At 37.9% G+C, this 25,023-nt stretch overlaps 1 protein-coding gene across 1 annotated transcript; it reads right to left on the bottom strand.

The window, feature by feature from the left end:
* Nucleotides 1-405: 405 nt before the first annotated feature.
* NEK5 (NIMA related kinase 5) lies at nucleotides 406-24,652 on the bottom strand. Its single transcript, XM_059840304.1, is given in 23 exon segments — nucleotides 406-454; nucleotides 456-587; nucleotides 969-1,083; nucleotides 1,712-1,849; nucleotides 2,800-2,925; nucleotides 3,119-3,242; nucleotides 4,014-4,082; nucleotides 4,895-4,975; nucleotides 5,878-5,982; nucleotides 6,082-6,165; nucleotides 6,445-6,564; nucleotides 6,906-6,972; nucleotides 8,252-8,445; nucleotides 11,732-11,868; nucleotides 13,356-13,437; nucleotides 13,518-13,718; nucleotides 15,725-15,779; nucleotides 16,883-16,969; nucleotides 18,469-18,539; nucleotides 18,647-18,730; nucleotides 20,664-20,761; nucleotides 22,098-22,194; nucleotides 23,934-24,652. Coding segments are annotated over 23 exon segments (2,433 nt in total). The 5' UTR covers nucleotides 24,051-24,652.
* Nucleotides 24,653-25,023: the final 371 nt, after the last annotated feature.

The raw sequence follows: 25,023 nt of genomic DNA, 5'->3' as shown, positions 1-25,023 counted from the left end.
TCATGGCACTAATAAACCCTTTTACTGCTACTGTATAAAACTCATGAGCAGCTTCTGCTACTACATAGGGTCAGTACTGTGAAATGAAACTGGAGATTACAAACCTGTACTGGCAGTACACTTTGATTATGAAAAGCTGGAAGAGATTCTTAAAACAAGGAGTTGATTTATCTAGGGCAATAAAATACACAAACTAGGAGACTCTCTTACATGATACAAAAATGGTTAAACAGAGTACACATTCAGAAATTTGCTCAAGACTTGTATGTCCAGTTAAGAATAGTAGATGAAAGAGCATTTCAGTCTGGATGAGGATTTTTCAATGTTCAGACATCTGAAAAGTATCCTGATTTGTTTTTCCTTTAAAAAATGAGAGCCTTCTTTTTCATGAGCATCAACACCAAATTACCCATGATTATTTTCTAAATCATCATCAGATTTTTCAAGTGTGTGAGGTAAACTCCTCTTCGTCTGTTTGACCTTTATTTATTGAAAAGATGTGAGACTCTTCTGCTGGAGAAGTTGACAGTTTTTCCAGAGATTCCTCCAGCTCGTGTCTGAGTTCATCTTCAGAATCTTCAAAATTTCTGCACAGTAAAACAAGAGAATTATATTAATTAAATAAATATCAGTTCATAGCAAACCTTTCTCCATTCAAGGACTCCCAGGGTTTTTTTAAACACTTTATAAATAATATACAAGTAACACACCTAATGTGAACTTCTGTCTCTGTCAGATTGTTTACCTGTATTTAAAAGGCAAGAGAAAAGAGCTGCAAGGCCATGTTAATATTTCTGCTGTAATTTTTAATGATATCATTGGCTGTGACAAATTCCAGAATTAAAAGTTAAATCAGCAGACTCTCTAAGTTTATTTATGAATTTTTAAAAACACAGTAAAACTTTAGGCAATGCAACCTAAAAAACTATCCAGTTGTGTGGATTTTTCTCTTGATGTGCTTGACTTACGTGTCTTCACCATCTGATCTTGGCTCAAGTCTACCTTCATCAACATCAACAGCAGAGTATGTTTCTGAATCATCTTCCTTGTTTTCTTCTGGAGGCAACAAAGTTAATCTCTCTTCTGTAAAGAAAGAGAAACTTTCCTTCAGCTGTGTAGTAGAAAACTATAAAAGTATGTGTAAAGGAACAGCAAATAAATAAATAAATGCTTGAAGTGTTTTGTTGTTGTTCAAATTACAACAATGTAAATGTCACACTTCTGTTGATGCAAAGTAAATGTAATTTTTTAAACTTTAGGAAAGTGGGCTGTAGTGTAGGTGAGTTTGAATCAATTGCAGTGTCAGCTGTGTCGGCATGGACCCTGTTGTAAAGTCACCACTGTCGTTAAGTCACCATGTATGTATTTGAATAAATTCTTTTTACAGGGTTCTTCAGCCTCAGCAGTTGCAAGGGCTAGCTCCAGGTTTGCTGGCAGTAGTAGCTTTCTTTGTCTGCCCAAGCAAAGGTAAGAATTATATATGAAGGCAATAGCCAGTGAGTAGGGCTTGCCCCTTTCCTGCTTCTGAAAAGAGCACTGCTCTGGAAGAGGCCTCTCAGTGCTTCAGGGACAGAGCAGAGGTTCTGTCCCTCCTTTTCTAGGTTGCCAACTGCTTCAAAATGTTGTTTCTCATCACAGACCCTCTGCCAGGGGTAGAAGAAATATTACATTAAAGAAAAACATGCAGAATTTACAGGAAAAAACATCCTACCTTTGTCTTCCTCAAAACAGATAAAAGAATCATCAGACAGCTCTGCTTTTGCTAAAATGCTCAGGAGTGTCTCTGGTGGTGTCTGTTTCCACTGCTTTCTGTTTTCTGGGATGTCTTCAGGCAGAATAACATGGTGAGCTGAAGAACGGCAAGGTTCTCAGGTCACTAAAGCATTACTGTAGCTCAGCACTGTCTTTTGTCAGATTCAGACGTTCTAGTCTCAACACTGATTTCTTCCTTTTGTGTAATTCTGAAATCTATTTTTTTTTCCTTTATGGAATAGTCCTGATTTTTTTATAAGTACTTGATCTGATGGATAGGGAAAAATGGTCTGCATTACTCATCACTAAAAATGTTTAACACTGATTTTAATGCTTAAGTAACTTCTTATTAAACCTGGAAGAGGCAAGTGCAGCTTCCCTGAGCAGTCCTAGCTCTGAAACTTGTTGGATTCTTGGTTTGAAAGAGCTTAAAAAGAACTTTTGTGCCCACTGGTCTTTCATCTAAGGCAGAATTAGCAAAAGGTGGTGTATTAATAACATTCTGCTTTGTCTTTACTATCCATGCGTGCTCTTCAGGTTATTTTTTGTCTATCTCGATGTGCAGAGCTTGCTGGAATGCTGGAAGAGCTCCTGTTTGCAGAAACCAGTCACTGGAGATACTTGTCTGCCTGGCAATGTACACAGTGCTGCTGTAAGAAGCCCAGGGACTTTTCTCAAGTGGAGCATCCCCACAGCCACAGCAGGGTGAGGTGGCACTTGTGACAGTGGTGGCATCACCACTGTGTGCAGAGGGAAAACAGAACTCCACCACGCTCCAGGATGGCACTGGCACTCACTGCCCTGTTCCTGTGTATCATCAGCTCAAGGCCTGAGAAAGTGGTGATGATTAATTGAATAGATTGGCACTTTGAGCCAGGCCACAGAGTGACTGATAAAACACAGTGCTCTTGATACGTATGAGCAACACAACATGCTGGCAGCGTGAGAGGGGCAATGCAATTAAAAGCCTGCTGGATCATCTCAACAATCAGGTATGGATGAATTCAGTCTGAATTTTAGGCTCACTGAAAGCCAAAACTTTCTCACCTAGTTCATTTCCAGCCATAGTAGAACATGCAGATGTGACTTCAGCACCAGCTAAAAAATTCAGTAGAGTCTGAGGGGCTCCAGGTTGCCAATGTTTTCTGGGTTTTTTCATATCATGTATAGACTCTAAGGGGAAGAAAAAGAAGAGGCAAAGTTCTGTGAATTTTTTTTAAAGTAGACATCCATGTGATTATAATATTATGTGATATAAAGAAAGAGCTCATGAGATAAACTTGCTATAGCCTGAGTTACTGAATTTACCTAACTCCTATGTAATTTTCAGGATTAATACTCAGCATTGCATTTCCCCAATAAATACCTTCTGGGTAGTCAGACAGCTTTTCCAAAGCTCTGTCTGCATCATTTTCATAAACTTCCACCAATTTCTCCTTAAGATTCTCACCATCCACAAAAGTTAAAGTCTCATTGAGTTTATCTAACACCTGAAAAAACAATAAGTTACTCTGGAAACAGTAAACAAATACAGTACAATAGCTAATCCCTTCTCATTTTACTGTGTTTGCCAGCCATCCTCACGTATGCACAGGAAAATTGTGTAACAAAAAGCGAAGCAGCAGGACTCAGAAGCCACACTGATTTGTGCATTGGAGGGCTGCATGGGGCTCCACAGAGATGTGAAACCAAAGAATGACAAAATAGTGCTTTATAAATTAAAAATAAATATACTAGAAATAAATTTTTTGTTGCTGTTAGAATTTTTAAAAAATTCTAACATACTAATAAATCTTAATAACTAGCTAGTACATGCTGATAAGCCACAAATATAATTTTAATAAATGAAAACATAATATTGTCTGGAGTTGTTCTTGGTTTGTGATACAATACAATACTGCTTCATTTCTGAAAAGAAACAGAAATGTACTAAAACAATCTACAAATTAAATTTAGCATTTGCAGAATGACTCAGTTTTGAGATAAGTTCTTCCTCTCAAGCCCATTCTAGAAAATTTAAATATCTGCACTCCTTCATATTTTACCACGTGAAAGCCTGCCCCAACTATCACCCAATTTTCTTCTAAGCAATTATCCTCTTGTAGAAGGGCAGACATATGTAACATGACAACAAATCCTCAATAGGAAGCTTCATTATAACAAAGGCAGAGGATGATGGTAATGGAAACAAATCTTAGATTATGGAGCTGTCATGGTTCCAGATTTCTAATGTACATGCTTTGAATATAACTAAAACATACCTCTGCTTCTTGAATGCTATCTTCCTCAGGAAAACATACATCTAAATTAATTTCAAATTTCACTCCTCCCTAAAGAAAATTCACATGTTATTAATTTGTTCTAATAAATAGAAGCATTTAATTAAAAGTACACAGATTACATGGAACTACAAATTTGAAAATTATTCTTCTGTTGAAAATAACTTCTATTTTACAACATTTTTCTTCTGCTTAAGAAGATCGAATTTTAACATATTGGACAAAAATAGACTTCCTTAAATATAATCCTTTTCCTTTAGTGATATTTTAAAATTACTGCATCCACTTTTGATTTTAAGGGCCTTTGATAAACATTTCATTCAAATTGTTGCAATACACAGAGTTGGTTCTTATAGCTGGTTGTCAACCAGAACTAAAATGGAATACTGTACTGAAATACAATATCTCATAAAAGACTTTTAGTCCACTTCACAGTGATCTGATGGTCAGAAACATTCCTGGTATCTTACATGCATTACTAATTCAATTCCCATCTCCTTCTATGATTTAAAAAGCAGTATAGGGAATCACATTTTATAACAAAATATTTTAAAATTAGCATTCTGACTTTACTTAGACTTTGAATAAACATGAGTTCCCCTGCACTACTAATGCAGTTTGATATAAGGAGGAGGAGGTAGAGATTGGTTGCTAGGTGGGAATATCTAAGGGGAATATCCCTCAAATGGTCAGAAAAACTCATTTACTTTCTTCTGATATAACTTTTAATGAACAGAAAACTAGCACTCTTAATTAACTCTCATAAAACTTCATTTCCAGACCTACCATACTAATACAATCATTTGAAAGGTACAGATATAATAAGAAAATTTAAAAATATATACAACAGTAAAGATGGATACTTTTGTGTTATGTCTCTTTTCTAATATTATTTGGTCTTGCCTATCCTGCAGTCTGGCTTGTTTAAAGTTTTCCTCCATATCCTGGAAGAAGAGAAAAAAGAACAGTTTAAATTACACTCTTTGTAACTGAATATATGTATACCACATAAAGAAAGAGACTTCTTTAAGTAGCAAATATAGTCATAAATTTCCTTTACAAAGATCTTTAAGAATATTCCATTCTTCATTGCCAATTCTGGCTTATCTGGCAAAAAGAAAAACAGAAATTCTTGCATAAATTGCAAGCCTCTGATTTTTCAAAAACCCATCTTAGAAAGATACAGTACTGTGTCAAGATATAAATAATATAGATTTTTATTTTTTATGAACACATGCAAGATGACTCAGACTCATTTCATTCTGGAAAACTTAAGAAGGGATTAAAATCAAGATTTTAGTGGAAACCTATGCCTGTAAAAAATATAGCCCTGTTTTGCAACATCTTGTTTTCTGGCAACACCTAAAAATATTTAATTACTCCTTTACATATTATAATGAATGCATCAGAGAATGCATTATAAGAATGCATCAGAGAAAAGCAAAGTAAATAATAGCATACAGCTTCCTCTGTGATCTGCAATCAGTGCATGCCTTCAGCCTCAGGAGAAACCACAACAATTTTAGATTTTACTTTTATTCAGTTTCTCCAAAAGATGGAGAGCCCATGAAATATAGTGACATAAGGCAGACCCAAAATCTAATATTTCTTTATCATTATCATGCATTTCCCCATTAAATCGCTGGGAACCCAAATTCTCTCCTAATTTGGCTGCCTATAACCCACTCAATTTCATCCAGTGGTGTGAATTCATTTTATTAAAACTCAGATCCAGGATCACTGAGGAGGATACTACTGATATTGGCAGATTTGTCCCAGAGAATGAATCAAAGACAGTCTGGGACCCACTCAGAAAGATCTATTTAGATGGAGATGGTACTGATACCTGAAGTGACTCTTCTCCTGTTCCAGATATATCTTTGTTTTCAGACTTTTGCTCAGCTTTCCCTTGCCTCACAAGATAGGTTTTATCTTGTATTTTCTGGTTCTCCTAAGGAATGTTTTTAAAAAAATGTTCATTTCAATTCCTAATAAAGTATTCCAGCATAAAAAAGTAAATATGAGTACCCATATGTCTGAGCTTTGTTACCTGGAGTACTCCTGCTCTAACTCTGAATTCTTTTATATCACTGTGGTATTCTTCCCGAATTTTCTGCAATTGTTTCAAATACTCCTATTAAAAAACAGTAGGGTAGAATATGTTTTTAATAAACCAAAGATAGATTAAATGCATTTATATATGTTCACATAAGATAGAAGTATCTGTTTTATCTGTCACCCAAAAGCAAAACTATAGAAAGTATATTGTTTCTCTATTAAAAGATGGGAAAAGAATGGAAAAGAATTGATGATTGAAAAGAGAATCTGATGAAAAAGAATTCTTATGCCAGGAACACTACTATCAAGGGTATAAGAAGAGAGTTTTAGGCAATTAAGGAAGAGATTCATTTACCTGTTCTTTCATTTCATTCTTTCTAGACATGTTTTGCTGATGGTTTTTGAGATGCTCTTCCTTTCTTTTCTGCTGCTGTATTTGGTCATGATATGGGTCAGCAGAGGATGGTCGCAGTCCCTGTGGATGTACAAAGGAATCGCAGAGCAAATGAGTTTTCATTTAGAATCCTCTCCTTCAGCGCTCACTCAATTCACTCTCCCTGTTCCACTGAAGCATGCAGTAAAGGCAAGTGTACATTTTTGGAGGAAAAAGTCAAAGTAGAATTTTACATTGTTACAGTTTTGTATGAGGAAATGAAACCTCAGGATGAACACTGCAGAGCAGATCAGGGAATTTGCTACAGCAAACCCTTCTACCTGACAGTGTTACAGTTTGCTATTCAAAAGACATCCATTCATCTTTGGATTTTCATTCTCCTTCTTTCACAGATTTTATTCTGGGGTTCAGCATTTACCTACCATCTGTTTTTCCACTTTAATCTTGTACTGCTGGGCTTCAAACCGCCTTTGAAGAAATTCTGCAGTCCTGAAAGAAAGTGATATACAAATACTTTGTTTTATTTCACAAACTCTGATACCTCTTCACAAATAATTGTCTATACATTCTACCACATATGACAAACAGAGCTTTCTCTGTACTACATGAATATATAAATATGGATAAAATATGCATAAATATGGCACAACAGTAAAACAAGAAAACATTCTTTCCAGGCATTCCCTTTCCTATTACTTCAGTTACTTAAGCCTTTTGAAGAGTGCAGCAAAGCCCTTTCACCTTTTATTTGATAAATGGTATTGAAAGCATTAATTAATGCAAAATTTATTTCCCTGGTCCTCAAAATGAGTGAAAATTGTCAGAATGGAGGCTGTATATTCAGCAACTCTTTTATTGTTTTTCTCCTCTGGGCCTAATTCTATCGGTCAAACTTTGTGTAGTTTCTAAACTTTTCCTTTGCTTTTTGGTATAAAATAAGCATCAGTCACTTGTAAGCTCCCTGCTTTCCATTTATTTCATTTCCTGCCTTGGGAATCTACTTGTGCCACAGGGAGCCAAACTGAATTGACTCTGTCCTTAAATAAAGCACCAGAAATTCAGGTCAGGAAAGATGTTCTAAATCTGAAGATTCATAACTGAAACATTCTAAACACTGTTGTTGTTGAATGAAAATTAATGATTCTGCCAACTTTAAAGGAAATCTTTGGAAGTATTCAAAATTTCTTTCTCAACACTTTCAATGTTCATCCACACCTAAAATGGCCAGTCACAGAATGGACAGGAAATCTCCTAAGGTTGTACCTCTGCTTAGTAACAGAAAAGCTTTGAATGAAATAAACTGCAAGAGAAAGGGGTTTTATATCTGAAACAGAAATATAAGCACTGCATAGGGAAAAAAACCCCGTTTTCATGGCCTGCTCTCACTCGGTTCCCTTCAGTGCAGAGCTGCTTCTGATCTTTGTATTATTCTCATCCTGGTGTGAAATACAGGCAGTGTTTATCCTTGGTTTAATCAGAGATTCTACAGAAAGCCTATGTTTTACTTTTTACCCAGCAAAAGACTGTGCTGAGACTTGGGAGACATTCTAACAATGAAATGTCAAACACTAGGCCAATTCAGATGGAATTTCTAGACAAACAGGAACGGGAATTGTGTTGTTTTGTAACAAATTTATGTTAAAAAAAAAAAGAAAAATTATCAAAGATGAAGCAGAGGAGGCATTCCACTGAATCAGCTATGCCAACGTTACTTACTCAGGAAAGCTCAAAATACACAAGACGGACATAAATAGAGTGATGTGTTTACCAGTCAGGTGGTGGAGGTGGAGGCGCAACTTTTAGTTCATAGTAATCTTCAACTCTTTGACTGACATAAGAAAGGTCATCATATGCATTAGCTTTCCTTTGCAAGTTGTCAAGCTTCTCATAGTAATGACCACAATGACCATGTACTCTAATGCTTCCTGGTCTTTCTGCCATATTAAATCTGGAGGCCTGTGGCTGAAAATATAGTAAAGGATGTTATTTTACCTGTACTCCTTTGTATCAGCACAAGTTTGAGTTAACCTCCTGTACTTCTCCCCAGTCTGAGATGCATGGTAATATGACTGTCTATGGTATAATTAGTGCAAGTTTTCCAAATCCTTTAAAATATAACCCAGAAACTTCCAAACTTGTCAGGGCTTCTGTGATCTCACCACTGCCTTTTCCTTTTCCCCTGTTCCATCAGCTCCTGTCATTAAGCAGCAGCTCACATTGTTGTGAGTGAGTCAGCACAGGGCTTTGTACTCTGTAGTGTCCTGGCCCTAGAGTCACTTCATTGTTCTGGAGCCTAAAGCACTGAATTATTTCCAGGAGAGCTTATTTTGACATGTGATAGCAAGGGGAACCTGGGATGTAGCTTTGGACAGTACAGGCATTGATGGCTGCTTTCAGGGGAGCACTGTGCTGCTTCATTTCACATCTCTTTGATTACATGCATGTGGGAGTTGGGATTTCATTTCTCAAAGCCCTTACTGTGATGAAACATCCCTGTATTCCTCCTTTGAGACAAGACTGTCATTTCCATTTCTCATAAGAACAATGGAGAGAAGATGATCACCTATCTGCCACTGCATGATATAACTGTGGTCAGACATCCACAAAGTTTTCCATTGTGGGAGACTATACAGTACATGAGAAAAATGCTAAGTTTTGCTTACTTTCTTACATAAATGTAAATGCATCCAAGTATCACTTTTGCAGTTAATATATTAACTATTCCTCCCCATTTTCCTTCATAGATACTCTGAAAACAGACTCGGGTACCTGTGGTACAGTCCAGATTACAGTCAAATATAAATTCATATCTGTGTAAGAGGAAAGTTTCCAACTGTCAGCAAAGTTCCCAAGGAAGAAGTAACACCAAGAAGTGTTTATCTCATTCCTCAGTGAAGTAGGTTTTACAGTATGGCTTCCAGAAGTATGGCAATCCCAAGCAGTAGGGAGAACAAATTAGGCTATCCAAATAAATGCCAGGGGACTGAAAACTGTGACTAGTGAAGCAGGCATGCTTGACAACTCACTAACATTCTACAATTAAATGACTGGCTTGACAGACAAGGGGAGAGCAAGGGGACATTTCCTATCAGGCAACTGCCTTCATGGAGGCTTTTGACACTCTCTGCCATTAAATCCTCATAGGGAAGCTGATGAATTGATGGTGGGATGAGCAGGCAGTGAAATTGCTTGAAAAGTGACCCGGTGATCACAGGGTGAAGCACAGCTGAAGGCCAGAAACTAGAGTTCAACATCTTCACTAATGATTTAGATCACAAGGGAGAGGGGTACAGAGTGCACCCTCAGCAGGTTTGCTGATATCCCAAACCGGGAGGAGTGGCTGATACACCAGAGGGTCCTGCTGCCAGCCAAAAGGACCACAAAAGGGCTGGAGAAATGGGATGACAGAAACTTCATGGAGTTCAGCAACAGAAGTGCAAAGTCCTACCCTCTGCACCAGTATATGCTGGGAGCCATCCCAGCTGGTAAGCAGCTTGGCAAAGAAGAAGAAGGGGGGGGCCTGATGGACAACAAGTTGACCATTAGCCAACAATGTGCCCTTGCTGAAAAGGTGAATGACATCCTGGCCTGCATTAGTAAAAGTATTCCCAGCAGGTCAAGGGAGGTGATCTTTTTGCACTACTCAGCGCTTGCGAGGTCACACATGAAGTGCTGTGTCTAATTCTGAGCTCTCCAGAACAAAAGAGACAGTTACAAGCCTGAAAAAGTCCAATGAAAGGCCTGGAGCAATATTCCTACAAGGAAAGGCTAAAAGAGCTCAGACTGTTTAGCCTGAAGGTGGGATCTTATCAATGGTTGTAGCTACTTGAGGAGAGGATGCAAAGAGAATGGAGCCAGACTTTCCTCTGGTACCTAGTGACAGAATCAGAGACAATGGGGACGAATTGAAATTCAGAAGGTTCCCTCTGAACATAACAAAACATATTTTTCACTGTGGGGGAGGGTGACTCAGGGTGAGGCACAGGTTGCCCAAATAGGATCTAGAGTCTCCATCTTTGGAGATATTCAACAGCCAACTGCACATAGCCCTGAACAACTGGATCTAGAGGACCCTGCCTGAGCAGGGGTGAGGACAAGGTGATGACCAGAAGTCCTTTTCAACCTCAACCATTCTGTGATTCTGTGAATCCTGAAGCAACATCTTCAAAGCATGGCACTATGCAAGTGTCCCTGAAACCCTGCACACTGTTTATTTGGATGTTGAAAGAATGTGGAAACATTCTGGGAATGTATTCCCAGTGTAGGTCAAAACACTGTGGACAAAATTCTGCCTTTGATTATAACAGTGCACAGTGATAGGAAACTATCTTTCCAACTTAATCCATCCCTGGATTTGCATTGGCACAAATGTAACTGAAGAAAATGAAGTCCTGTGTTCCACATAGGACCAGTATTAGTCTCAGTCAGTGTTAGTGATTGCATGATGGATGCAGTTCTGGGAACGTTCCCTATCAGCAGTTAAGCTCATGTAACTGCAGTGTGCAGATCTGGGGGCGCCCGGATCCTAAACCTGCTGTGCTTATGGTCAACAGCATTCAAGGTACTACTGCATGCTCTTAAAGATAAACATCAGTGTGTGCGGTGATGCTAAGAAAGAGGGTGCACATGGCATACAGCTGATACCCTGCCTGAGGAAAGGAGGGGGTGGAAAACAAGCGAGAGACAAAGTGGTTGTGAAAAACGGGGCTTGCATTTGGGAGAAGGCTCTCAGTAACAAGAATCTGAGGCAATGGCAGTGAGTACTGGTGATTTTGCCCATGAATGAGCTGTCAGAAGGGCTGAAGTAGCAGGATCAGTGTATTTGCTTCTATAGCAAAAAATGCAAACACGGAGCTTATTTGCCTTTGTGCAAACATAAATGCAAAGCATGCCTCAACCTTTTTGTTACAAAGAACCATACCAAAGCAGCCTAGATTCAGTATTTCCCATTTAGGCTTTCAAAACATCTCTTCTGAGGATTCAGGCACATTTAACTGTCTCTACTATCTTAGCATAGGCATTAAGCTAAATACTTATTTTATATATATGTTTATATATATATAGCTAAACACAAACTATGTCTTAAGCCTTTTAAAGTAACTTTTTCAAGTGCAGGCATTTGCTTTCTGAAGATTATATATATATGTGTGTGTGTGTGTATACGTAATAATGCGTAATTCTGAAGATGATTTTGTGTGTGTCTGTGTATAAATATATATATATACATGAGAATGTGGATACACAGTACCTGAATAACAGGCTGCTGTACTCTTGAAGGAGGCTTCCATTCATTTCTTTGAAATAATTCTTGTTTCTTGAAAGGCATCACTATTCCAGATTCCAGAGAAACTGGGTGCTGGACTCTTGTTTTCTGAAGTTTATATGCTTTTTAACAATAAGAGATTAAAAAATTGCAGTCTGGGCTCTCTTTGTGATTAATGATCATGTGGTTGCAAACCATAGTAGGATGCCCACACCTAACATTGACAGGTTGGTTTAGTAAACATTCCTTACATCCTTTCACCATCATCACCATACCTCACACCATACCACACACAGTTTTGCACAGCACACAGAATAAGAGGGAGACCTTTATAAACTGGAATGTTGATTTCATGCTAGTTCCAAAACCACAAAACAGGAGGTCTAATTCACAGGCTCTGGGTGCCTCTGCTTAAGCATTCCCTTTCTAAACCCAGCCCTCCATACTCCACAAATCACTAGGCAATGTTGTAGTACTGGTGAAATTTAAAAAAAAAAAGGCTGAAAAGTGAAAAATCTACCTTATTAGTTTCCCATGTAGGAGAATGCAAGTTTGGTTCATTCCAATTTGGTCAGTCAGTATTTTGCAAATATCTTACATGCAGTAATAGAAAGCAGGGTCCTTTCTTGGGTTAAGTAGTTTCTAAGTGGTTTTTAAATCTTTCATGAGTATTGACTGTCAAGAGTATCATGTTTGGGAGATAAAATGTATTAAAACTATGATTAAATGATCAGAGACTTTTCTGTAAATGGCTAAGTTATTTAGTTGTTCAGGCTTCTGTCCAAATTGCATTGGTTTTGCATGCAGATAAACCTCATTGAAAGTCATTTTCAAAATAACATGGGCTCCTACACTACTGATGAATATTTTTTGGGGGGGGGGGGGGGGGGATGGGGGGAAGGAGGGGAGCCCAAAGTGTTGTTAAGTAACTACATAGGCTATTTTCACAGAACTGTTTTAACTGTTTGAAATTTGAGAACTCATTGTGATATAATGAAGAATATAGAATTAGAACAAAGTCACACTGCCAGAAGCACACCAGATATTCAACAGTTCATAGATTTATATTTAGTCTCATTCATGTTTTCTTAGAAACTGCATACATAATCTGGTCTATCAATGGGCACTAAATCAAAACAGAATTCACTGTCTCACAATTTAATAAAATTTGTAAGACGTTGCAAAGTACTTTCTTACTGTTTTGTCAAATACCATGGAGGATGTTTTGCAAGATTTATGCTTTTTCCACACAGTAAGGATGTTTTCCATGTGACGGACATAAACTGGACCAAAGCCTCTCACTTTTGGAAATTCTGTTTTTTAAAGAACTAAGATTAATGTTTCAGCACTTTCCTATGGCAGCTCTTCTAGATGACCATAGCTGATGAGCTAGTGTTCTAGCTGTCTTTCCCTGAATGGGACAGCAGCACCTTGCCTGGGTGAATGGTTCTTTTGTTGCAGATCTCTCTTCTATTTACTTTTAGGTTTGGGTGAAACCCTTCTTCCAAATGTACACTAAAGACTGCTGGAGAAAGTTACAGCCAAGAGTTGTATCATAACTAACAAATGCTACTGTAGAACTAGTGATACATAATATTATTATCATTACCTTGTATCTGCTTGGCTCTAGAGTGAGATGCTGAAGGCCTTTTCCTATGTACCACAGTGTGACTGAGTTCCTCCCGAGCTACCTATCAGAAAAAACAATACCTGAGAGAACTGTTTATGCTTCTTCCATACTTATTTTCTCTCAGCAGGCACAGTCACTCACCTCAGGGGGCAGATACCTGAGAACAAGCTTCTGCAAGAAGGGCTTCCTTAGAATAGAATTGATGGATGGTCGATCTCTCGGAGATATTTTAAACAACTGGGAAATCAATATCCTCAGGTCATAGGAATAGTTAGGAGACACTGGTTGAAAACGTCCTCTGCAAATCTTTAGCACCAGTTCATGCAAACTATTGCCTTGAAACTTAATTAGGGAAAACAATGAAAAGAGGACAGTAAGTGTTGCTGGTTCAGAATGATGGACTAGACACCCCAACCTGAAAAGAGGTACTTGTTGACACAGTCATAGAATGGTTTGGGTTGGAAGGGACCCCAAAGATCATCTCATTCCCTACCAAGGGCAGGGACACCTTCCGCTAGACTGGGTTTGCTCAGAGCCCCAGCCAGCCTGGCCTTGGGTCAGGAATGGGGCATCCACAGCCTCTTTGGGTAACCTGTGCCAGTGCCTCACCACCCTCACAGCAAAGAATTTCTTCCTAATATCTACGTTTACCATATTTCAGTTTAAAGCCATTCTTCCTTATCCTATCATTACATACCCTTGTCAAAAGTCCTTCTTCGTTTCTTTCAGGCCCCCTTTAGACACAGGAAAACTCTCTCTAAGTCTCCCTGGAGCCTTGTCTTCTCCAGGCTGAACAACCCCAGCTCTCTCAGCCTGTCTTTGTGGGAGAGATGCTTCAGCCTCTAATCATTTTTGTGGCTCTTCTCTGGGCTCATTCCAATAATTCCATGTCCTTCCTTTGCTGGGGGCTGCAGAGCTGGATGCAGCACTCCAGATGGGGTCTCACAGAGCAGAGTAGGGGAGAGAAGCCCTGTGCTGTGGAATCCCTCCACAAATCCTTCCTTGCTAACCACGGTTTGCTGTAGAAAATTAATATAACCACTCTCTCATTGTTTTCTGGTTATGTTCTCCTGGTTTCAGCTGCACAACTAAAAGATCTAATGATTTCTGTACCTGGAAGAGTTTTATTCACCCTCTGCTGTCAGACAATAGCACAGAAGCCCATCTTTCCAGAATGAAACAGGATGTGTTTTGCCAAAAGCTGTTCAACAGAGATCTACATACATACTGTCTTCACAGGGCTCACCTTGAAAACCTCACTTCACCCAACAGCCTCTGCATCCTGTGCTCCCTCCAGAATGAAGAAACAATCCTGATCTTTTAACAAGTGATGCCAGTCAGATAATTCAGTTCTCTCAGTTCACTAGATCTCTTAAGAAGCCAGCATCAATATAGTTTTTCAGGCCTTAGGCAAAAAAACACCAAGTTCTTTCTAAAATCACCCTTTTATTTATGTGGCTATTTTGAAGGTTGTAGAATTGAATTTACCTTAGCTCCACTTGCATTTCCTGTCTACATGTGCATTGAGTCATTGCCCTCACACTGAAACAGTGGGCAGCAATACAGAATAAAACACCTAATATTCATACAAAGTAATATTTCATGTTTTGCCACTTTGTGAAATCAGCAGTTTTCCTCAGCAGTATCCCCCTTGCTCCTAGCTCAGCACAATTGCTCTGTTAGTGCTGTGCTACCTTCTCCCACAGCTGAGCTCAGCAAAAAGTCAACATCTGCTGGTCCCAGGAATCTGATCCTTTTCCTGTTGTCAAGATTAGTTTTGGCTGTGTTCCCTTCTCCATGTAATAGTCACAGGCTAAGGCTCAGACCAGGCTGAGGACAGCACAATTTCCTGAAGATGCTATCTTGGTTATTTTCTGACATAAATGTGCTTTCAAACAAAATATATTTCCTCTAGGAAAATTCTTCCTGGGACTCAAACCACTTTGTAGGGAAATGTGGGGTTTAGGTTCTTTGGTAAGTGTAGATTGGTACTTTCAAACAGAAATTAGTAAAATTATATACCTAAGCCTAACTTTGAAGCCTGTCCTTAATTCTTTCCATTGTTCATCTGACTTGAAAAAGTTCATTTATTTTTAAAGAACAAATAGATGTTCAAAGTATGTACACACATGCATATATGTAAGTTATAGACCACAACATAATATTTTTATTACACACAAAACAGATACATTATGAAAAGTTAAATACTAACAGTCATTCTTTAATATCAATAAACAAGATGAAAATAACTGTTGTAGCTGACTGTGAATACTATTACTGCTACAGGTTTGGAAGGTGACCACTACATTTTCTAATAATATGATAATGAGGTGATTGTAAGTACTTACAGGATGCTTTAGTGCACACAGCTCATAAAGCACACAGCCAAGAGACCAAATATCTCTGTGAATAAGAAGTAATTAAAGTTTCAATGAAAAGTCTATAATATTTTCATCCATGTAATCAGTACCTCTTCTCAGCTCCCAAATTCATTACCATTATTCTGTCAAAGACTGGTGCAAATTTTATTTTTTCTTAAGGTGCACTAAAAAGAACAACTAGAAATTTATTTTTAGTTGTGGCACCAATGTTTCTATGGTATCTAATTAGGTTTTTAAATTATAATTGGAAAAGGCACACGATACAGGAAGTCTGCTTAATATTTCTAGCAGGATGAAGGACAAAGATGATTTGATAGCTGGGGAGCTATCAAGTTTACAGGAGTAAACTTGTCTGAATAGCACCTGAGAGCTGAGATGCTACCCTGAGCTCCAGAACATTTGGTGTTGATCATATTCCCCACAAGGAGAAGGGGGTCTAGGCCCACTCACCTCCTGACTTTGCACTGCTTCTCATCTGGTGTTTCATGGTAAGCCTCAGACCTATTTCTCTTTCCTGCAACTGGCTACTGCAATTTCCAAAGCAGCCAAACCATCAGCTTTCATTTTAGTGTATTTTTATAAATAATAAATGAGTGTATCAAAAATTCATGAACTTGGAACTGTAAAGATGCATTGGTTATTACATCTTGGAAATGACATAAATTTGGTATTTGATGAAGAAGCAGACTAAGCAATGGGAAAAAATACTGGTGTGCAGTTCCCACCACTACTAACAAGAAGTATTAAAAGAGAGTTTAAAGTATAAGTAATTTTATAAAGCCAAAACATATAATTATATTAATCCTGCAGATTAATCACAGCAAAGTCATGACTGCTATATTTGGGACACTGTAAGTCAAAATACTACTGACACTGTTGTATAGTATAAGGTAGTTGTTGTGTACAATGCACCTAATCATTGTACACAATAATACAAAACTTCACAAGGGGTGATGATGAGAAATTCCCATGCTCTGCACAAATACTCATTTAAACCAAATTACTAAAATATTTTTAAAATATTATTAAAAGTATTTATGTTTATATTATTCTTTACAATATTCTAAAAAGTTCTTTCATGCCTGCACATCCTCACACACGTAGGAAGGAAGGACAGAGACTTACGTTTTGTTGTTGTATGGTCGATTTTCACATATCTCAGGTGAAAGGTAATAGGGGGTCCCTACACAGGTATGGGCAAACTCTGCAGTACTAATGAAACACAAGGAACAGAAAGGCTTACACACTGAAAATGTTGGCAAACAACTGAACTATGAGACTGAACAGAGATTTCTCTGCCACAAGTTAAAATGGGGGATGTTACTTCTGCTCTCTAAATAGCTGAATAATGGAACACCCCATGAAAAACTACAGCACTTCCCAGTTCTGTGTAAAATGAGCTACTGTTTTAATAGAGGAGAGTTCAACAGAAAGCACAGCAATTCCCTGTCCCTATCTTGGCCCACGAGCCTTTCATTGTATTTTCTCTCTTCTGTGTAGCTGAGGAGGGGAGTGGCAGAGCTTTTGAGGACACCTGCAATCCAGACAGTGTCAACTCACCACAGAAACTTAGGTTACAGAAGGAAAAGTACTGTCAAGCTCCAATTCTATTGCTGTATAAGCCTATTACATATTTTTTAAAATGTTTATCTTGGACACTCAAATTCTGAGGTTTACTTCCTATCTGCAGGATACTGGGTACCAGTGAATTGTTTCTGTGGTGAGTTGACACTGTCTGGATTCCAGGTGTCCTCAAAAGCTCTGTCACTCCCCTCCTCAGCTGCACTTAAGAGAGAAAATACAATGAAAGGCTCGTGGGCCAAGACAGGGACAGGGAATTGCTGTGCTTTCTGTTGAAGTGCAAACACTCTCCACTATTAAAATAGTGGCTCATTTTACACAGAACTGGGAAATGCTGTAATTTTTCATGGGGTGTTCCATTATTCAGCTATTTAGAGAGCAGAAGTAACGTCCCCCATTTTAACTTGCGGCAGAGAAGTCTTTGTTCAGTCTCATAGTTCAGTTGTTTGTTCTGCTGTGTAGAAACAATCTTTACAGCAGTTATGCCGAGAACACTTCCAAAGGAAGGCACTTTGGGCATCACTAGTTTACATGAGAGCTCAGTTCTGTCAAAGACAATCAAAAAGCACAAAAAGAGATCAAATCTCAGCATTTTCCTATTGTTATCATGCCCCCTGGCATGTTTTGGCCACACCTGGCCACTAGACAGGATAGATCAACCTTGTCCCCAAAGTCATTAAAGATTAGGCCTCCCTTTTTGGGAGAACAATACAGATGAAAGGCCAGCCATGCTATGTTCTCAAGCCCAGATGGTCATTCTGAGTATTTTTAAAAAATTAACATAGGCTCTGTCTTGGAGGACACAAAACGCATGTCCAAACTCTCTTCATTTACTCTCTCTTTAGTTTTAAGTGCTCTTCACTTTTGTTTTTATGAGGTAACAGAAGCTATTACCAACAGCTGCATGAGCAGCAACTGTGTCTGCGGAAACAGCAGAAACAGATCTGCGGTTCCATGCAGGATGGCATGTTTTAGGATAACAGGAGAAAATGTAGTGTCACACCCTTTGTAACCCAGACCCCTTCAGCAAGTATAACCCACAAACAATTTGCATGCCCAGGCTGAATTCTGGACATTCACAAACATTGCTGTTTGGTGCAGGTCACAAACTGATTAAAAACCATGCTTACCTGTTCAACTGTCTCGCTATGCCAAAGTCCCCAAGCTTTGCTACCTTTCCATTATTGCTAAGAAAAACGTTCTGCAAATAAACCCAAAAAGAGTATGTGATAATGAAAGATGGCAGGCCTTCTCGAGCATATGTTTCTCAGGACAAAATAAGCCCCTCTCTTGTAGCAGTATTACTACCTGTGTTTTTACATCTCTGTGCAAAATCTTCTTGTCATGAATATGCTTCAAGCCCAAGGAGATCTGCACAAACCAACTGAGAATCTGCAATGAAAGTTACAGAGATAGACACCCATGAAATTTGTGTGACTCTAATGGGGCATCTTACTGAAAAATATAAAATAGAGAAAACAACAAAATCTAAAATATATAGAACATATACAATATGAAATAGTAAAAAAGGTATTTTTAAACTTAATGCCATAGACTTTTCCTTTCCATTTAGTGCTGTCACTAAACTAAATGAAAATAGATATCTAGCCTACTTCCCTTATCCCTATCAAGGTTTCCCTGACTGTGCCAGGACATGCACTTGAACAAGGACTGAAGAATCATGCCAAAGGAGAGTAGGAATAATAGACCTTCTGTAAGAAGTGAGGGAGTGCAAATAACTAAAACAGAATTGGGAAGTGGCTTCTTAATCCTCAGTGAGGGAAGTCACAGCACCCAGCTGTAGTATTTGTAGTCCTACTGAATGTGATCCAGGAACCAAAACAAAAGAAAAAAAGAGAAGATGAAGGACTGAAATGTGATGAAAGAAGTGAGCTATGAAGAAACTTGTATAATAAGTCAGCACATGTGTTTATCCTTTATCCTTGGCCCAGTACAGCTTTTAAACATATATTTAATTTCTAATATACACGTCTTCTTAAATAAGGGCCTTTGGACTAAATGAAGAAACAAAACTACAATCTGCTGATATACTTCTCTATTTAGGAAAACTCATGCATGTGAAAGATTTTGATTCAATAAATAACCTTATATTTAGCAATGCATGATATTAAATAGATAATTTCCTGATTAGGGCTGATGCCACAAATGAGGCTTTCTCAGAAGTTCATTTGAAAATATACAGATATTTTAACACCATTATGTTAAATTGGGAAAATTTGCTTTCATTTCTTTGATCAGCAGATGTATCTCTAGTTTCTATAATTCATTCTTCAGTCTGTATATCTTTTGCCTTGTATTGGATATGTATTATTCCATAACATTGTCAAGAGATTTTGTGTTGGTTCTCTCCTTTGTGCTTTCATGATCTGTGGGTTTGTCCTCTCTTTATTTTTTTCATGTTCTCTCTGTCTCTAGTATGACTCCCAATAGGACCTTAAAATTCATTATTACTGAACCAGTAATTCACTTTCAACTGACTTCTCCATAACGAAGTTCCTCTTTTACTACTAAAGCAAAAAGAAAAGTCACAGTACTTTTTTCTCCCTCAATTTTATGCCTTAGAGTATATTTCCACCAGCAGGCTGACTACTATCAACTTGATTTCTAAGCAAAATTTTATTATTCCTGAAAAAGTGGATTTTATTTATGACTAAATAACCCCAGAGTTCAGTCCACTAATTCCTGCATAAAGAAAATTTCCTTCAGAAAGCTAAGAGTTAGTAAAAAAATAAGGGAATAAATAACAAATAGTGGGAAATTCTGCTTCTGTGAATTGCAATACTTATCATACTCACCCATTTACAAAATAAAATACACATGAACATGGCCCAAAAGCAGTCAGATATCTGGGCTTGTTTCTCTGTGCTGGTTTAACAGTTTAAATGACACCAGAGAAGTTTTGACCAAAATGAAATGAATGAGAGATTTACCACAGAGTTCAGTATAAAGGAGGATATGCTGTGATGCAAATAGCACCAACATATTAAGAATTTGTATATAATACATCCTCCCCATAACTGGAAAGCACTATTTAAAAGAAGGTCTTCTTGGTTTCATGGGTATATTACTAATGTAAAGGAAAAGTACATCTATGATGCAAGGAGCAATAGGAGGAAGGGGGCACTTAAAAAGTCATCCTCATAGTGCTAATGAATTAATTTCAGATCTTAAAGAGTGCTAAAAAACCTGCCTATACTCCAACTAAAATTACCATAGTTTTCTTTAAAAGTTCAGTTATTACTGAGTAATTCAAACCACATCTTTCACATAATATGTTATTCCCTCTAAATAAAATGTCTTTCACCTGGTCCTCGTCAAACAGCACTCCATGCTGCATATTTATCCTCTTCATTAAATCGCCACCATCACAGTATTCCATCACAATATATAGCTTGTTCTCTTCTGAAAGGAAAAGCATAATTTTGCCTTTATTCCTGTATTATTCATTAACACAGCAACAAAATATTTTTATTTTTATGGTCCTTCTTTCAAAAGGTAGCAGCTACCCTCTTCCTACTCTTCCATTTTAAAGACTGAGAAACCAGTGAAATCTGATGCAAAAATAGGATGTGGAAATATGTTTAAATGGGGACTTAGCAAAATATTAAATACATGAGGAAATCCACAAGAGACCCCATTGACAGATGTTCTTACAGGAAACTTTGCAGAATGTTCAAAGTTCAGGGTTTTTTCTCAATAACTAAAGATGCAGTAAGGCTTAGAGAAAACGTTAAAAGCCGACACTATTCCAAAAAGCAAAAATAAAGAGCAGGGCCTGCTTAATAGAAAAATTCAGCCTAAGAAGACTATCTGATTTACATGTCCCCTAAAACCTTCACAGTCCTGGTCACAGAAAACAATTTGAACAGAAGCTGCAACTACAGCTTTTATGACATAAGGCACTGCTTATGGCAGATATCAGAAGAAAAATAAATACAGGGAATTAGCTTTCATGGTGAATAGAATTCCTTCTATCGCTTTCAGTCCTGAAGAATTCTTTTTCCTTGAGTGATAATTCAAAATACATTTGAAGAAAAAAGGCTAGCACAGCATTATGAGATTGACATTGGCATTGGATCATTGGAAAGACAGTGCTGTATCAAGGTATGAAATGCCAGTACTGTGTTTTTCATTCCAGATGCTGAAAGACAATTTCAGATGGACTAACAGATTGCATTTCTATTTAATGACCTCTTTTTGTGCTTGCCTGTTTTGTCTGTGTGTATGTATATGCACATATAAGTATGTGGATATGTGCGCATGCAAATATGATGTATGTATCATAATCATATAATGTCATATGTATTTCATGTGGATAAACAAAATATGAGGAACCCAAGTTAGACCAGATGAAATGATCATTCAATTTCTTGCCTATTTCATCAGCCTTTTGTCCTATTTGATCAGCCTATTCCTTGCTGTAATCAAAAGCTCTCTTCTATTGAAACTCCTAGAAAATTCCCATTAAACTCCGGACTCCCACAAAAAATCAAGACTAAAGTTCAACTTGTATAGTACAGACAGCTCAGGATCTAGGATTTGTGCCAAGTACCCGCTCACACAGGTGAAAACCACAAGAAATGCCTGAATTTGATGCCTCATGTCCATTTCTAGGAGTTGAGACCTTTTCCCATGATTAAGTAAGGCATTAGGGCTAAGGGTGGTCAACCTTAACAATGTAGGTTTTCTGCCTTCCACTCCTTCCACCACAATGAAAACAGAAATGTTAAAGGTAAACCTTGCACAGAAGCATAGAAGGTTACAATATTTGCATGCTTCATCTTGGCCAGCAGAATGACTTCTTTCTCAGAGGCTTCTTTTTCTTTCACAGGCATCTACAAAGAATTAAGAAACTAAATGCTAGCAATTATATATTTAACACTTTTCAAAAATAGTTACATCCTTACCACACTATTTCACACTAATACAAAAATACAGTGTACCAGGACAATGTAGAAATATGATAAAATACGATGTATATAGAACATTAAAAAAAATTTGCAGTGCATGTTTGAAAGTGTATTGGAACATTACCAACGTCAAACCCAATTTTGACATTTTACAAACAGGCAAATGTCAACCTTTAAAGTTAAGTTAAAGAATTTAAACTCTAAATTTAAAGAATTCCCATAAGAATTTGAAGAGTTTGGATGTAGATGACTCTGTAATGCTAACAGGGGTGATGTCAAAAGATCAAAGTAAAAAGAAGAAAAATCCTTCATTTTACTGGTGTTACTTATTCTTGTAACTTTTCAGGCAAACTCTTTGCCCTGTTATATTAATGGAAAACTCCTATTTAATTTATTAGGATGATACTTCCATCAATACTACTTAAAAATTCATTTCTCTGAGTATCTATCCTTCAAAATGTCCTCTTGTGCTGTATTGTAAAGTCTCTTAACCTCATTCTTAAGAAATATTTTTGAAATGTAATCCTTAAAGATTCAAACTTCAGTAACTGAATAAAACATTCTACCATCTTAAAAAAAAAATCTCTTGACTTCTAAGTAGCAATTTTCTGTCTCCAGCTTCTGATTTTTGAACAAGTGGGATTCACAGTACCATTTCATTAGCAGCCATTCTTCAAGTTGTACATCAAAATCTAAGATTAGAAATGCAGGGGGTTTATTGGTCACGAGCAGAGAGAGAAACTATTCATCTTTTCATTTAGCTGTCATTACTCATGTATCAGCTTTTCCAGGCTTGAATCTGGAAGACATACAGCTCTTTCTAGAACTCATCCTTCTACTGTAATTCTCTAATATATTAGAAATTCTCTGCGGTGGCCCAGAATAGCAACAGACCTGTCAAAAGAATCTAGGCACTCACTGAAATTGACTGTTAAAATTCCTATATTGAAATCACAGAGATTTTAAGTGTCTTTATGGAACCAGATCCAGGCATGGCATTTCCCCAGCACCCAAGTAAGTGGCCATAAGCTGCCTCTGCACTCAGTGGGAAGGAAGGCAGAAATTTCATGGCCCAACTGAGCTCGTTTTAAATCAGAAATCGAAACCACATGTGACCAACAGCTTCCTAAAAAGACTTAATTCTCTTGTTCTCCTTGAAAAAGTGTCTGGCCAAGCAGCTCAATTGCTGACAGCAACAGAATGGAAACTTAAAATGAGACGAGATTAATCAAACTGCCATAAACATAAATGGGAACTGGAAAGACTTCATTGTGAATTACTCCTGTCTGAAAATATGGATGTGGGAAACAAGGACATTAAAAAGCTTAGAGAAATTTACAACAGAATTGTGATTTGTTACTTTAGTTGCAATATTTTCATTGTAGTTGAATCAACTATTACAGAATTTGAATTAGGCAGTGCCACACATTGTAGGCAGAAAGAAGCTTTAAAAAAGAACAAAAAGGCAGTAAAAAGCAAAGTATTTCATAGTATCACATCTATGCTTTTAAAAAATTAAATTAGAAAGAATACAGTCTTTGGAAAGCTTAGCTCTACATAATTGACATGTAATTACAAAGGAGATAAAAAATAACCTATGTTCATACCCAGCTAAATGCAAGTAGCACAGTCTGGTAAATATAATTCAGGTTTTGTTGTTTTACCTTAGTTAAATTGATCTCTTTGATAACACATGGCTCATCATCCATTTTTCCTTTGGCCAAGAATATTTTGCCAAAAGATCCTTCTCCAATTTGTTTAATGAGTTCATATTTATCCATGATGTATTTTTCTTAGAGCAGTGGCTAAAATAAAAATTCCCCAAATTAATACTGGATATAGTACTTTAACTTGTGAGTCGGTGCTACTGAAATAGGCACTACCTTTTAAGACTGTAATTTTTTATTACTTTTTGTAACATAACTGCTGTTGATTCTTCCTAAAAATACCATGTCCTGGAAGTATGCAAATTATTGCAGATCTTGCCTTTTAATAAGCAGCGAGTTTATGAGAGTCTCATAAAGAAAAGTATAGTGCACCCTAAAGTTAATGCATGGGAAGGAAGTACCGAGTACTGCGTAGGATTGTGATATGATTTTGTTAAATGTGACATTATTTTGTGAATGGAACAATACTGTGGAATTTATCTTTTAATGGAAAAAAATAATCTATTCCATACTGATATAGTTTATACTACTGTGATCTAAAGTTGTCTGTTCGATCACACTAGTACAGTGTGATCACACCAGTATAGTTAGATCTCACAAGATGAGAAGCTGCAGGAGACCGCGGCCAAGTGAAGTTGGGGATGAGCGGTAATACAGAAACCTCTGTGAGGAACATTGAAGTCACTGGTTGCTTTCAGTGGTCCCACAGGCAAAGCTTCACACCTAAATATGAACAAACACTACAAAACTGTTCTTATAGGTTGTCCTGAGCTTTAGCAAAGGAGATTTAATCCGATACCAGACGCTGCCCGCCAGGCAAGCTCTGCAACAGGCTCCATCGCTGGCAGGGCAGAGGGGTGCGCTCCGCCCGGGCTCAGCTCCGCATCCACAGGCGACAGCCCGGCCTCCCGCCGCCCCAGAGGGCAGCGCCCGGGCACAGGGGCTCCGGGGAGGGCAGCAGGGCCTGCCCCGAGCGCCGCGGGGACCGAGCGCTGCTCGGGCCGGGGCGGACACAGCGCGGTGGAGCGGAAGGGCCGCCCGCGGGGATGCAGCGCTCCGGCCGCCCTGCGTCCCCATGGCGACGGGA

This window comes from Haemorhous mexicanus, chromosome 2 (genome assembly GCF_027477595.1).
Source record: "Haemorhous mexicanus isolate bHaeMex1 chromosome 2, bHaeMex1.pri, whole genome shotgun sequence".
Lineage (NCBI taxonomy): Eukaryota > Metazoa > Chordata > Aves > Passeriformes > Fringillidae > Haemorhous > Haemorhous mexicanus.
This window is presented reverse-complemented; position numbering and strand designations above follow the sequence as displayed.